The sequence below is a fragment of the Crinia signifera genome, chromosome 6, assembly GCF_055691185.1.
Source record: "Crinia signifera chromosome 6, ASM5569118v1, whole genome shotgun sequence".
In the NCBI taxonomy this organism is placed as follows: Eukaryota; Metazoa; Chordata; class Amphibia; order Anura; family Myobatrachidae; genus Crinia; species Crinia signifera.
The window spans coordinates 31,580,818-31,595,365 of record NC_139222.1 but is presented as its reverse complement, the minus strand read 5'-3'; the positions used below and the strand labels follow the sequence as shown (position 1 = coordinate 31,595,365).

General features: G+C 48.0%; 1 protein-coding gene across 4 annotated transcripts in view; it reads left to right on the top strand.

The window, feature by feature from the left end:
* The first annotated feature begins 3,803 nt into the window (after nt 1-3,803).
* Nucleotides 3,804-14,548, top strand: part of KDM2A (lysine demethylase 2A) — a 49,441-nt gene continuing 38,696 nt past the window's right edge. Inside the window, exons 1-5 of one of the 4 annotated variants that reach the window (XM_083145895.1) lie at nt 3,804-3,945; nt 9,464-9,574; nt 13,957-14,095; nt 14,185-14,263; nt 14,368-14,414. In XM_083145895.1, the coding sequence (XP_083002021.1) occupies nt 9,539-9,574; nt 13,957-14,095; nt 14,185-14,263; nt 14,368-14,414 (301 nt within the window). In that variant the 5' untranslated portion in view covers nt 3,804-3,945; nt 9,464-9,538. Of the gene's footprint in view, nt 3,946-4,220; nt 4,398-4,426; nt 4,580-9,463; nt 9,575-13,956; nt 14,096-14,184; nt 14,264-14,367; nt 14,415-14,548 lie in introns of those variants that run through there. The other 3 variants (XM_083145898.1, XM_083145894.1, XM_083145897.1) reach the window with 3 other exon arrangements.

Genomic DNA, 14,548 nt, shown 5'->3' with positions numbered 1-14,548 from the left:
ACACTTGTCACGCGCTGGGTTTGCTTATAGTTATAGGGAACTTCTAGTACTGTGAACCCTTCATACACCGGGTCACTAGGCAACGTGCTCGGCATTGCTCCTGGTCTCTCATCTCTGTCCCCTCATCTCTCCATCCCTCAGCCTTCCTCTCACCACTCCACCCTCTGCCTTCCTCTCATCACTCCACCCCTCAGCCTTCCTCTCATCTCTGTCCTCTCGTCACTCCACCCCTCAGCCTTTCTCTCATCTCTGTCCCCTTATCACTCCACTCCTCAGCCTTCTTCTCATCACTCCACCCCTCAGCCTTTTTCTCATCTCTGTCCCCTCATCACTCCACCCCTCAGCCTTCTTCTCATCTCTGTCCCCTCATCACTCCACCCCTCAGCCTTCCTCTCATCTGTCCGCTCATCACTCCACCTCTCAGCCTTCCTCTCATCTCTGTCCCCTCATCACTCCACCCCTCAGCCTTCCTCTCATCTGTCCCCTCATCACTATCACTCCACCCCTCAGCCTTCCTCTCATCTCTGCCCCCTCATCACTCCACCCTCTGCCTTCCTCTCATCTCTGTCCCCTCATCACTGCACCCTCTGCCTTCCTCTCTTCTCTGCCCCATGTATTTCATATATCTCATATATATCCCACACACCCTGGAGTTGGAAGGTCAATACAAGCATTGTTGACATGGACAAAGTATAAGTCAGGCATGTCCAAACTATGGCCCTCCAGCTGTTGTAAAATTACAAGTCCCATCATACCTTGCCGCAGTTTTGCTATTAGGGAATGCTAAAACTATGGCAAGGCATGCTGGGATGTGTAGTTTCAGAACAGCTGGAGGGCCACAGTTTGGACATGCATGGTATAAGTGTACCGCTGCGCTCGCCATGCTTCGGGAACACTAGAATATTCTCCCTCCACGCGATAGTGGATGATGGGCATGAAATACCGCCTGTCGGCACATGTCGGCTCCAAAATTTGTTCAATAATGTATGTCAAAATATGCCAAGTCGACCTTTTAACTAGGCCGACCTTTTGGCTGTCAACCTATTGACTGATGACCTTTAGACCCTGTCAACCTTTGGGTGCCAATATATTGGCTGGCGACCTTTGGACACCAATAGTGGTCAACCTTATTACTGTTGACCTAGAGTCAATCTATCATGAGTCCGGATACCACCCATGGCACTCCAGGTTTCCATGGCACCTAGTGTGGGAAGCATTAGCTCAGGACAGGCCTACCTGTGGCTCTCCAGATGTTGTGAAACTACAAATCCCAGCATGCCTTGTCACAGTTTTAACACTCCCTTATAGCAAAATTGTGGCAAAGCATGATGGGATTTGTAGTTTCACAACATCTGCCACAGATTGGCCTTGCCTGCATTAGATGATTATATAATGGATTCTGTTCTGGGCCTAATTCGGAATGGAACATTAAATCGGAGAAGTTGCAGATGTCTGCGAGTAGATAGCGGCCGCCCAGACAGAAAGAGAAACCGCCCCGTGCAAATCTGCAAAGGAATCGTGAATGGATCGCTAACCGCTATCTATACGCAAATCCCAAACCATCCACGTTTGTGCCGTCTGTGTAAATGTGAGTAGCTCGGAGTCTTCCATTAATCTGTGACTGAGACAGGCTGAACGAGGCCGGCGCTGATGTCAGCTACCCACTCCTGAACGCCTGGGCACACCTACATTTTTTCAGACACTCCAAGAAATTTGCCAGTTATCACCCACTAACGTCGGCTTTCTGTCAGTCAAACTCTGGCTACATTACGTAACCACTTCCAGTCCCTCACGCATGCATGGTACACATGTGCAGCACACATTAGCAAAAATGCATACCTCCCAACTTTAGAGCCTGCCCTCACACAAGGCCACGCCCCCATATTGCTGCTGTGGGGGCATGGCCAGAGGCTCTCTGAGCTTCTGCCCACACCCCCAGCCCCCTCTGCCTGCAGGAATAGATGTTGGACAATGCCAACCCCAGGCGGGATGCTGGAACCTCCCCCAAAAATGGGACATTCCTGCAGAAAGCAGGACCGCTGGGAGGTATGTAAATGTATGCTGCTAATATCAGGGTGCGCTTATACCCTTCTCTGCCTAAAAAAATAATTGCAAGAATCCAGGATTTCTGTCAGTGAAAACCGCTCCACTCGGTTCTAGTAACTTGGGAATCCAAGGTAAGGACCAGGGTGATCTATAGTGGAAATTAGTATCCCGGGATCGCACAACCTGGGACCCGTTTCCAGCATGCGGAGCAGCATTCTGGCACAAGGATATTGTTGTCATCTCCAAGCGCCGGCACTGCACCTGTGTGATTGATGGCGGGGAACCATCTTGTTCTCCCCCCCATCGATGGTAGTCAACATTGGTTGTAGACCATCCATGGTTTCAAATCACTGATGCTCGATGGCCATTCCTTTTTTATATGGTTTCTATGGTTCATTAAAAAAATCATTAGTCAGTGGGTAACGGTGTGGGAGTGAAAATAGATTGTAAGCTCCACCGACGCTGGGTTTGTGGTGAAAGATAACATTGCATGGGCAGATCTGGTCTGGATGAGGGCAAATAGTTAACAATACAGAAGATAATAGATGTGATATTGCGCCCTTAGGGATGCCACCTTGGTAGTTCTCCTGTGTCTCCACACCGCAAGTTGGAGAACTGACTTTGGCACTTCCCTTTGCAATAATAATACACAGTCGGCAATTCCGTTGACAATTGGTTGGAGGTGATGATAGGTGTAAAAACCTCCTCTGATGTCTGTCTTAGTCACCAGACTGACCTTATAAAGAGACCCTATATTCACATATGGGGTAGCTTTAGCAGGTGGGCCGTACTTCTGCTCCTAACAACCAGCTCCTCCTCCTAGACAAATACTGACCTCCACTCAGAGCCCTATATACATATAGGGGTTTCTTTATCTTCCAGGTGTCAATAAATGCTTCCCTCCATCACAAATGGGTTGGGATCATTTGATTTACAGCATGATGTTCAACAGTCATTAGGTCGACATGGTTCTAGGTCAAAAGGTCATTAGTTCGTCAGGTCGTTAGTTCAACAGGTCATAAGTTCGACAATGTCTAGGTCGACAGTCAAAATGTCGACATGGGGTTTTTCACTTTTTTTTACCTGGATGTCGACATGGACACAGTTTAAAGTGCATGCCAAAACTGTCAGGGCATGCTGGGACATGTAGTTCCACAACATCTGGAGGGCCACCGGTTGAAGACCTGAGCTATAGGGGGTAGACAAGGTCTATGTCGACAGTGAATAGGTCAACACCTCAAAATGGTCAACATATATTGACGGTCGAAAGAAGCTGAAGATCAACATGAGGCTTTCACATTTTTGTTAACATGTCGACATTGACAAGTGTACCACTGCGCTCGCCATTCTTCGGGCGCTATTATATTCTCCCTCTATATAATTAACCAAGTCGGTCTAAACGAAAAAGAAAAACTTTTCAACCTTTAGAGCCTTTTGTCATTGTACCCCTGTCTGAAGTACATCAGGCACCCCTAAACAATAAGCAAAGCACAACCATTAAATTCCGCTGGGCAAACATGCACCTGCACCACCAGCTCCTCCAACCCCTGTACATACAAAGGCAGGGACCGGCTCACTGCTGTAACTAAAGCTAGCTGACACTTTACAGAGCGAGTGATTCCAATAGAATCTCTCAGTCTCCGCAACAGGAGGAGGACAGACGGCCCCGCTCGCTTATATAGTAGCTCGGCAGTAGGCGGGCCTCCAACAACGTGACCATCCACAAGCCAATGAGCGTCCCAGCGTCTGAGGGGGCGCACGTGAGGTTTCGTGCGTCTTACGGAGGCGTCCCCTCGTGACCAGTAGCGTCTTTCCACTAATCGCCATGTTGGAGCCGGGCAGCCGGCGTAGGACGCTCACGTCGTCTGGACAATAGAGCTCTGTGGTAACATGGCAGAGGTAAGCAGCTTAGGTCCTTGTTCCTCCGTGTTTTGAGCGAGTTGAGTATCCAGAGCTTCTGACCAATCGCCTGCGTCGCAGCCACGTGACGTCACTCAGCACCCGCGCACACTTTGTTATGAGGTTTCGGGTTACCCCTGTTTCTGACAGTTGCTGGCCCAATCCCTGCAGCCAATCCCCGCCTCGGCTGTAGCCCCGCCCTTCTTTATTTGCATCCTCTCTTCTATAGGCCGGCGACCCTCAAAGCTCCCGGGCGTGGCTCCCTGCCCGCACCTATCGGCACCAGCCCTTCCCCGCCGCAGCCAATCGGCGCGCATCCCCAGCGCCGTCTCCCGTCCAGTGACCGGCGGCCGGCTCCGCCTGCACAACAACGCCGCCCGCGTCACTTCTGGTTCGGTCCAAAATGGCGGCCGCAGCGTCCATCGCCCTGCTCCCTCCGGAGTGCAGCTGAGGTACAGACTTCCTGCGGGGGGGCTGCGTGACGTCACTTGCGCGACAGGGTGACGTCACCCAGGCGAAAAAGGGGCGAGTTCGCGAAGCTTATTATTATCATTATTTTTTCGTACATGACATATTGTTCTATCGCCAGCAACAAAGCCTGAGGAGGAATAGGAATGGGGGCGCCGGCGCTGGGGTAAGAGGTGGGTGGTCGCTGTGGCCCCCAGTCTACGGTAAGGGTGGTGTGGGTGGATGGACTATGCTGTGTGGCCCCCAGTCTCAGGTAGTAATCAGCACCTTGGGCAGCAACACAGCCAGAACAATGCTTCCCATGCCCAGGAGACACAGAAGTGTCTGCCCCTCCTTTCAGGGCTCACATTGTCTCACTAGAGTGTCAGCTCCTCTAGCCAGTTGCCCATCACTTACACAAGTGCCCTCACACTTCGCCAATAGTCTCTGTGTACGGCGTACAATATATGGGGAGAGCGGATGAGCTGCACAAAAGTTACCCAGTCTTCTTCCTATTGGCCATAGTGTGTTGTGCAGAGCATCGCTCGTGTCTTCCCCAAGCTTGTGCCCATATACTGTACCTAATGGATACTTACCTGCGTGAACGTGTAACATGTTTAAAGGGATCCCTGATTCTGGGCCAGATTATCTAAGCTTCAAAAGTGATCAAATCCAGAGTGATAAAGATCCAGCCAATCAGCTCCTACCTGCCATGTCACAGACTGTGTTTGAAAAATGTCAGGCGGGAGCTGATTGGCTGGCTGTTTATCACTCTCTAATTTATCACTTTTGAAGCTTAGAGAATCTGGCCCTCTGTTTTATATTGCTTCTTCTATTATGTATATATTCTATTATCTAATATTGATTTGTCATATTTGATTGTCAGAGTTTCCTGTAACCAATGCATGTGTGATGCTTGCTGCACTACATCTGTTTCCAATGCCTAGGTCTCTGCCACCTGAATAATGACTTCAGTACAGTTTCCCCTGATGGAACTGTCTTTATTTACCATGTACTTATCCTACATTGCCTTGTACTGTAATTATAAATGCATGCATGCTTATATGAAGCCTGTTAGTGGTGGTGGCCACAACACGGTTTGCATTTATAGTTGCTTTTGTAGAATGAGTAGATGTAAAAAGTTGTTGTAGAGATGTCCACACCGACCAGTGTACAGCCACCACCAGTTCAACTGTTATTCATTGGTCTCTTGCTTTCCTGTAAGGGCCAATTTAGTTTATTTTTGTTACCTGTGATTTTTGTTGTGTTTTTTTTTTTGTCTTTCCCTGTGGGGGCCTAATGATGGCCTTGTCACGTTTTAAAATTTTGTTTGGTGTGGGAGTTGAAAATTACCATTTTATTGCATCCTAGAAAGTGATAGACCGAATCGGGTTGGGGGGGGTTTCGATTTGTAATTCTTTTCCAGGTGTCGTTTTGTGTTTATGATTGTCACTTTGGCCCATATTCAGATCATGTATAGAGAGAGTTAGATTTGGGTGAGTTATTTTGTTTCTGTGCAGGGTAAATACTGGCTGCTTTATTTTGACACTGCAATTAAGATTTCAGCCAAATTTAACTCTCTGCCCCACCTGCAGTGCACATGGTTTTGCCCATTTTCCGAACAAATTTGTACTGCAATCAGATCTGAATAAGGGCCTTTGTCAGGTGTGTCCCATGTAGACTTGTTGGCTGGTGTGTCTGCTGAGTTGTAGTGTAAGTGTGTGGTTACTATTATAGAAATAAGTGCATAGGTAACTATTCACCTAAATGTGCTTATTACGGGGTCGCCCTGCAATGGTACAAGTAACTTGATCGCATCTGCTATCACTTGCTATAATTCGGACAGTTGTCCATATGCCAATGTCTGCCAGCACATGTGCAATCATGCAGCAACGGGGAGAGCCCCAAAATCCTGCAGAGGATAGCCCACAGGCCAGTGTCAGGGCACTCGGTCCTCATTCCCCCACACAGTGCATGTTTGGCTGGTAACCCAGCAGGTGCACAGGTGTACTAATTACTCAGACACATTTTATAAGGTCCGCAGGTGGAGTTAATCATTTCACTTGTGATTCTTTGAGGAGACCTGTAAAACATGCACTGCGTGGGGTAATGATGACCGAGTTCCCTGACCACTGCCATAGGGTAAATGACATGCTTGGTAATATATAAAGCTTACATGGGGGGGGGAGCTGCAGCTGCCATCTGAGGTAAAGGGAGTACGGGGGACCATTTATCATATCCTATATTTGCAGCTAAAACTGATGCATACCCTCCAACATGACCCATTCCATTCGGTACACAATGCTCTGTTCCTGGACCTCCCTGGTAATGTATGATTGCCAGCACCTGTGGGGAGCTGGGTAATTGACGAGAAGGGTGTTTAAAACTTTCAACACAGGTGATGACAATCCTACATTACCAGGGACGTCCAGGAACAGAGCACTGTGTACTGAATGCAATGGGTCCTGTTGGAGGGTATGCGGATGGTTTTTTTTGGGGGGGGGGGGGAGGGAGGCGCAAATATTAAGTATCCATTAAATGTATCTTGGAGGGACTGTAGCAGGAATCCCTGTTCCCTCCTGCCACTCCTGCAGCCGCATCCCTCATTGGTTTTTGTGTATCCCTATCGGGCAACATCGCATCAGGTCCCGTGGCTACCGGAATATTGAGACGGCGGTAGCCCATTGTAGCCTACAGGCTACAAACTGCTCTGCTGGCAGTGCATTATGGTCAGACGGGGGTCATCGCAGATCGCAGGGACATGCTCCTTTTAGAGACCCTGTCCCTGCACCTGCAGGAGGATACATTCAGCTGAAAGGATCACATATTGCAATGTGGTCCTGTATTAAATGGGCCCCTATGATAAATATTATTTGATAAACAGGTCCCTTAGTACAGCCCTCCAGCTGTTGTTGAACTACACATCCCAGAATGCTGTGCAACAGTTTGAGCATGGCCAAATAGAAAACTTGAAGCAGGGCATGCTGGGATGTGTAGTTCAACAACAGCTGGAGGGCCAAAGGTTCCCCATCCCTGCCTTAGTATTAAAGCGTCCAATGGCATTGCAGCTTTTACAAGCAAACATGTTGTACCTGCTCTCTGATACAGTCATCACCAGCTGGTTTAGTAACGCACTTAGCAGGAAATGAAACCTGACTTATGGCATATAACATGACATTCTATATAAATTGGTCCGTAGAAGCTGATTTGTTGCTGTGTATTGGTTTGTGTTGTTTTTATTATTATTATTTTGTAGCGAACAGTTTTACTTCCATTTCTATAACGTAGGGACTATTGCAGTGAGATAAAGCCATTCTTATGTAAAGTAGTAGTCTGTCGTCACCTGAAGAAAGCATTATTACAAAGAAACGCGTCAGAACGATAGCTGAGAGACCGTAAATGGCTGTATTTATAGGGATGGCCATCGTTGCCATTGCCATCGATGGAAATAGTGCGACTGGCCATCAATGGTGTTAACATAGGCTATGGATGACCATAGATATTTTTACCTATCGATGGTCATCCATTTTGGTTGACTGACTGGCCTGTGGGCCAATTAAAACACGGGGGCGGGGCTTTGCAGGTGCCAGGGGCGGAGCTATGCTCCATGTCTCGGCACTTTGAAAAAACTAAAAAAGCAAAACATCGATTTTGCTGTGCCATCGATTGAGGGTAACCAGTTGATTCTCCCCCATCAATGGCAAAAGTATTCAAAATTGGCCATAAGCCATCATTGATTTCAGATCGTCGATGGTTGATGGCCATCCCTAATTTATACAAGGGAAAACGTCGCTGATATTTCTGGCTTACATTTTTTGGACACAATTGTCAGATACTGATCCTGTAAGTGTTCCGTGAAACCAATGACAGATCAGGAGGGTTACTCCGGTCACACATAGCGACCCCGGCATCCTTACAGAGGGAATCCAGACAAGTGTCATCCTGTGCACTTACAGCAAGTGTCCTATAACCTCGGTCTGTCCACCAGTGGGTGACAGTACTGTCTGGCACTGGTGCGGTGGTTAGAGGCTGCTTATGTCATAGCTATTATTCCCAGCAGAGACCATCATTATTGCTGACACAGACTACAATTATGATTGTGTGTAGCCTAAAAATAAATAGGGTGTATAGACCCTCCTCTTAAAAAAACATTGATGTATTTCAGGGATGGGGAACCTTCGGCCCTCCAGATGTTGTTGAACTACATATCCCAACATGCCCCGCAACAGTTTTAGGGTTGTCAAATAGCAAAACTGTAGCAAGGCATGCTGGGATGTGTAGTTCAACAACAGCTGGAGGGCCGAAGGTAACCCATCCCTGACGTATATAAATAAACAGTGACTATATTTTAGCTTACAAAATAAATTGTGATATGTATGTATATAATCTGTATGCACCTAGGTTACTTTTGTGTGACAGAGGTTACAGCAGCAGCAGAATGATCAGCAGTAATAACATATATTCAGTGGCAAATAGGTTTATTTATAGTGTGGCCAGAGGGGTAAGACCACCAATGGTCTGAGCTGTAGGGACCACGCCCCCGGCACGAATATAAAGTAGCCAATAAGGTTAAGGCTTCTTCCCTAGGCCAGATGACAGCAGGTTAGGAAACTCATATATATGTATAACAGATCTGTGCATGCATAACTGACTAATTATACTGGCATTTTGCCACTCACATTGCAGTCTCCGCTTTGTGACCTGTGTCAGACCCTATTAGATCAGTGTACGGAGGAGATGGGTGGGGTGGCAGCTGTAGTTGGGTGCTAATCCTTTAATAATGCCACAGGGAAACTGCAAGTTAACACTAAACTCTGTACTATGCCCATGTTGTCTCAGTGTTGTGGGTTTGGGGCCCTTTAAGTCAACTTCCGATTGTTTTTTGAAGTAAACTAGAGGAGCAGCAACCAGCGCAGCTCAGTTGTTGGCATCGTGAAGAGTCCTTCCCAAACACGGGGAGATGTCTTCATTATTCGGATGTAGCTGTGCTGTAGACTGATTACATATGTGAGCCGGAGTCTAGGCGGTAAGTAATCCATTCACCTTATACATGCCCGTCTTTCTATTGCAGGTAGCGGAGTCTCTGAGCATAGCAGTAGGAAGACTTGTGCCGTCACCGCTGTGAGGTGCGGGGAGATCGGGAGAGATGGACGACGAGCAAGGGCGCTACAGCCGCAGACAGGTGAGACACCGCGTCATACGCCGCCACTAGTACAGTGTAACCTATATATGCAGGCATGGCCTAAATATAACGCAGGGAATCCTCTCTTCACCTGGACCAAAGTGCACATAGAACTTGTCTCTTGGCACCAGCAGAGTGATAGGTTTGCCCACCTTCATGTAGGCGTTCAGATGTCCTCTCTGAATGCTGTGGTGTATTGTAATGAGAGTAGTATAAAGCAGTAGTGTGCTCCTGCTCATAATGTTAATATGGAGCAGTTTAAGAAACCATGGGGTGGCCCATGGCAACCAATCAGCTGCTCTGTATACCTTTTATGTTATGCAAATTATTTATGTAAATGTTTCTAGATGTCTGCAATGGGCAGCAGTCAGGTTATTGTATAATCCCTGCCACTGCGCTGGTCCTCTCTGTATACAGTAAGAGCTTCACGCTGGGCCTCTCCCACCGTCTGTGTTCCCGAAACCCGGGAGAGGTTCATAGTGCCCTTGTAAGGCAGGAATCGTACCATGAACCAAATAATGGATTGTGCTCATAAGGGTCACATGTTTTGGCATCTTGCCAGTGGAAACAGGTGGGGTCATTACTGATCCAGCAGCATTCACTCACCTGGGCATGATCCGAGGCATCTGCATAGCATGGCCTGTTGGCAGGGTTGCCATCAGAAATAGTGGGGCCCGGGACTAAGAAAACAGGCAGGGCCCCCACTTCCCTTTCCCGAACACCTGGCGAGTCCTGTGTCTACAGCACTGGCCGCACTACTCAACCTCCACATTGCTTCAAGGAAAATGACATCTTAGTTTGTGACCTATTATACCTTTTTATAAACTCCAGTCCTGGGCCCCTTTTCTGTCTGGGCCTGCATCCTACTGACTGGAGCACAGGTTACTGGTTGGTGGTTGGTGTGGAGAAAGCACAGTATATGTTATCTGCTTAGACAAATCCCTGACGTGGTGATCAGAGCACAGTCTCTAGTCTCGGGGATTCTCCTGGGCACAGTCTCGGGGATTCTCCTGGGCACAGCCTTGCCAGTCGTCTTGAGGCAGGGAACTGCATTGTTTTATTTTGACTTTGACGTTCTAGTATAGCGGTGCTAGGAGAATTGCTATCACACAGCTGGAAAACAGGGATGGCCATTGACTATCGATGCTTTGAAATCATCGATGGTTCATGGCTGATGTTGAATACTTTTGCCATCGATGGGGGAGAACCAGTGGTTTCGCTCCATCAATTTATTTATTTATTTTCAAAGTGCCGGGACACTAAGCATAGCTCCGACACCCGCGAAGCCCCACCCCCGGGTTTTGATTGGCCTACAGGCCAATCAATCAAACACAATGGCTGACCATCGATTGCATAGTTTAGCTCTATCGATGTCCAGTTGCAGAATTGCCATCAATGGCAATTGCAACAATGGGCATCCCTATGCAAAACTAGGGGATGCCCTTTGTCTTTCCTTGTAATGTCATTTCTCTGTGCTGCAAGACTTGTCCAGACTTGGCTTACATGATATATCTTTCTGCATGCAGGAAAGATCACCGACCTCTTCCAAAGGCTGGCGGGTACGCGCATCGTCCGATTATATCGTTCATACACATGGAACGATTTCAATCGGTCGGGAACGCCCAGATCTTTTGCCAAATCTACCTTTACAGTCTAAACCAGGCGTTCTCAATCCTCAGGACCCCACACAGTTCACATTTCCCAGGTCACCCGGCAGGTGCACAGGTGTACAAATTACTCACTGACACATTATAAAAGATCCACAGGTGGCGCTAATTATTTCACCTGTGATTCTGTGAGGAGATCTGGAAAACATGCACTGTGTGGGGTGCTGAGGACCAACTTTGAGAACCTGTGCTCTAAACTTACTAACATAGACGTGCACACGCAAAGGGGTACATTTACTAAGATGGGAGTTCTATTGAAGATGGGCAACCAATCAGATTCTACTTGTTTATTGGAACCTTCTAGATAGAAGATAATAGATAGAATCTGATTGGTTACTATGGGCAACCTCCCATTTTCAATAGAACTCCCGTCTTAGTAAATTTACCCCCAAAGTGTGTGTTTCCAGAAGGGGTGAGAGGAAACGGTATCAGACATGGGTGCACATCCAAACTACACACAGATGTGGATTTGATTGGGAATTGAACTCCTGGCCTCAGTGCTGTGGGGCAGCAATGCTAATGGGACGACGGTAACGGAACATCAGGTGGCGGCACATTGGGAGGTTGAGGAATTAGCCGTGCGGCATCCCAGGAGGAGGGAATACGGATTGTCAGCTCCTCTGTCTCTCTCTATAAGGCAGTGTGATGGGGAAGAACTCCGCTTGGTACATGAGCAGTGTGTTGACGAGACCCTCTGTCCTTCTTTATTTCCCAGACCCAGCAATATACACGTCCTGCATTACGTATGACTAAATCACTAGTCCACAGTCATTACTAGGTCATAGGTTTATCTGAGCTGCTGCTGAGCGCTACATTGTTTTGTCTTGCCCTAGTTTAACATAAAGGAGCCTAATCCTCCGCCGAGGCATGTAATGATAACTGATGTGTTTTCCTGGGGTAATGCGAGACCCTACTGGTATAGAGTTACAATACACAGAGGAGCACAGACGCCTGCGCTGGCTGTGTGTATATACAGGCTGAGCATTGGAGAGGTACTGGCACACGAGGGGGGGAGGAGTCAGCTGCTAGGTCATTGGCTGGTGCAGGATTTCTCCTGGTAGCCACCCATCCAGATGTTACACCTTGCCTGCTGAATCACTCAGATTCATTTCTACAGCGTTGGGGCCCTACCATACACTGATTCCATAGCACAAGCGTGCACCATTTCATTGCGCAGATCAAGTTGCAGAACCTTTTGCTCCAGTTTTTATGAAAGAAGATTCTTTAATCAAATAAGTCCCACATTGGAATGGTTACCCCAACACCAACCGTAGCGTAACATTAGATGTCAGCAGGTGGAAGCACATTTTGAGAGAATTTAGTTTCAGTTGTTCTATATAAACAATAAGCGAACATTGTATACTTCATAACCCATTATACATCTGTATTCCGAGAGCCAACCCAATGCAAGCGTTATTATTAACAAATTAAAGCTGCAACGGGAGAGATATTGTGTGTGTGGTTACCATTGCTGTCTCCAGGAGCTGGGGTTATGGGTTTAAACTCAAACCTCCCACTCCCGTGTCCAAGATTTCTCTCGCGCTGCCCCCCTGCACTGGAACAACCTCCCGCCACCCATCAGGCTATCTGATTCCCTTACCTCCTTCAAGCGCTCCCTCAAAACCCACTTTTTTCGACTAGCCTATCCCTCCTCCTAACCTCTTTTGATCCTCCTATCCTGCCTCCGTTCCTACTTATCCTATTGTATTTCGTTCGTCCACCCACCTATTTTTAGTATGTTAACTCTTATGAGCAGGGCCCTCCTTCCTCACGTACTCACCCTACCTCATTACCTCACCTGTGCTCCTGTCCTGTTCTTCCCTTCCTCTACTTCATCTTCGGTCTCCTTGACTATTTTGACACCTACTTCTGAACTGATGCTGATTTTAGTTCTACCAGCTATACCCCTATTTATACTGTATCTTTCTACACACCCTGTACGTTACCTTGTAATTTGTTTTTTTTGTTTGCTATGTACGGCGCTGCGGACACTTTGTGGCGCCTTATAAATAAACGTACTACTACTACTACTACTACTAAACCAGGGCCCTAATATGGGTAGAGTTTGTACATTACCCCCTTGTGGGTTTTCCCTCAGTTAGGGGCCAATTCAGGCCTTTCTGTACATGTCCAAATTTGGCCCCGCCTCCAATGGTGGGGGTTTGCGCATTTGCCTCAGTGCCTGCCCCCCCAATTCCCAGAAGACCAGGCGAGCAGATGTGTAAGTGTACACATCCCCTCACGGTGAAGCGATGGGATTCGGGTGGCGTCGTTCTCCTGCTGGCTGGGCTGCAAAAATACACAGCCTGGCGAGCACGTCTGAATCGGACACTTAATTCAGAAACATACTGATCTGATCATTTGGTTTTGCATTAACAAAAAAAGTGAGATTGCAGGTTCCAACCTTAAGTACTATGGACTCAGAACAATTATAATAAACTCTGCAATGTAATAGTCCAGCCCCCCCCCCCCCAATGTTAATTGGTTTATTACTAGTGTAACGCCGGCATGTTGTGCGCTTAGTGTTGGCTAGGCCAGTGCTGCTGGTCTGTAAAGTGCTGCGGCATAGACCAATGTAACTGTAAAACATTTCTCCGCTAGCTGGTAGGCACTGTGCAGCATAGTCTTGCTCTATGTACTCTGTGGTGGTAGATTGATGTAACGATGTGAGCAATGGAAACACTGTGTCTGATTATCTGTCCTCTACGCTCGCAGAGGCGCCCGCTCCGCAGGAAGTACGAAGATGACGGCATCTCTGACGAGGAGATTGAGGGCAAGCGGACATTTGATTTGGAGGAGAAGCTGCGCAGCACCAAGTACAACTCCAACTTCATCATGTACATGGAGGGCAAAGGTCAGTCTGCCGCAGAGGTTGGGGGGGGGGGCGGAGCCAGCCGTGCGCTCTGTGTGTCTCTGACTCCCCTCTTTCCCTATCTCTTTCAGATTTCAACATGCGATACATCCAACAGGGCGGCCTCAGGGACCCACTGATATTCAAGAACTTCGAGGGGCTTGGAATCAGGCAAGTGAGGGCGGGTAATCCGTCTGCCATTGTCACAGCTCTTTTTTGTGGGATTTCTGCACAGAAGGGAAATTCTGACTGCACCCTCTGATCTCTCTCCACAGAATGCCAGACCCGAGCTTCACCGTGAGCGATGTCAAGTTGTTTGTAGGTAAGTGTACGCCCCGGTTGGCGCTGCAGTCCTCCATCCCGGCCCTCGCGCTGCATTATATGGCTTCAGATCACCGGTCCCCCTTTCCTAAGTACACCGGCCACAGTTTGTGTTCCCAGGGAGCCGGTGGCCCG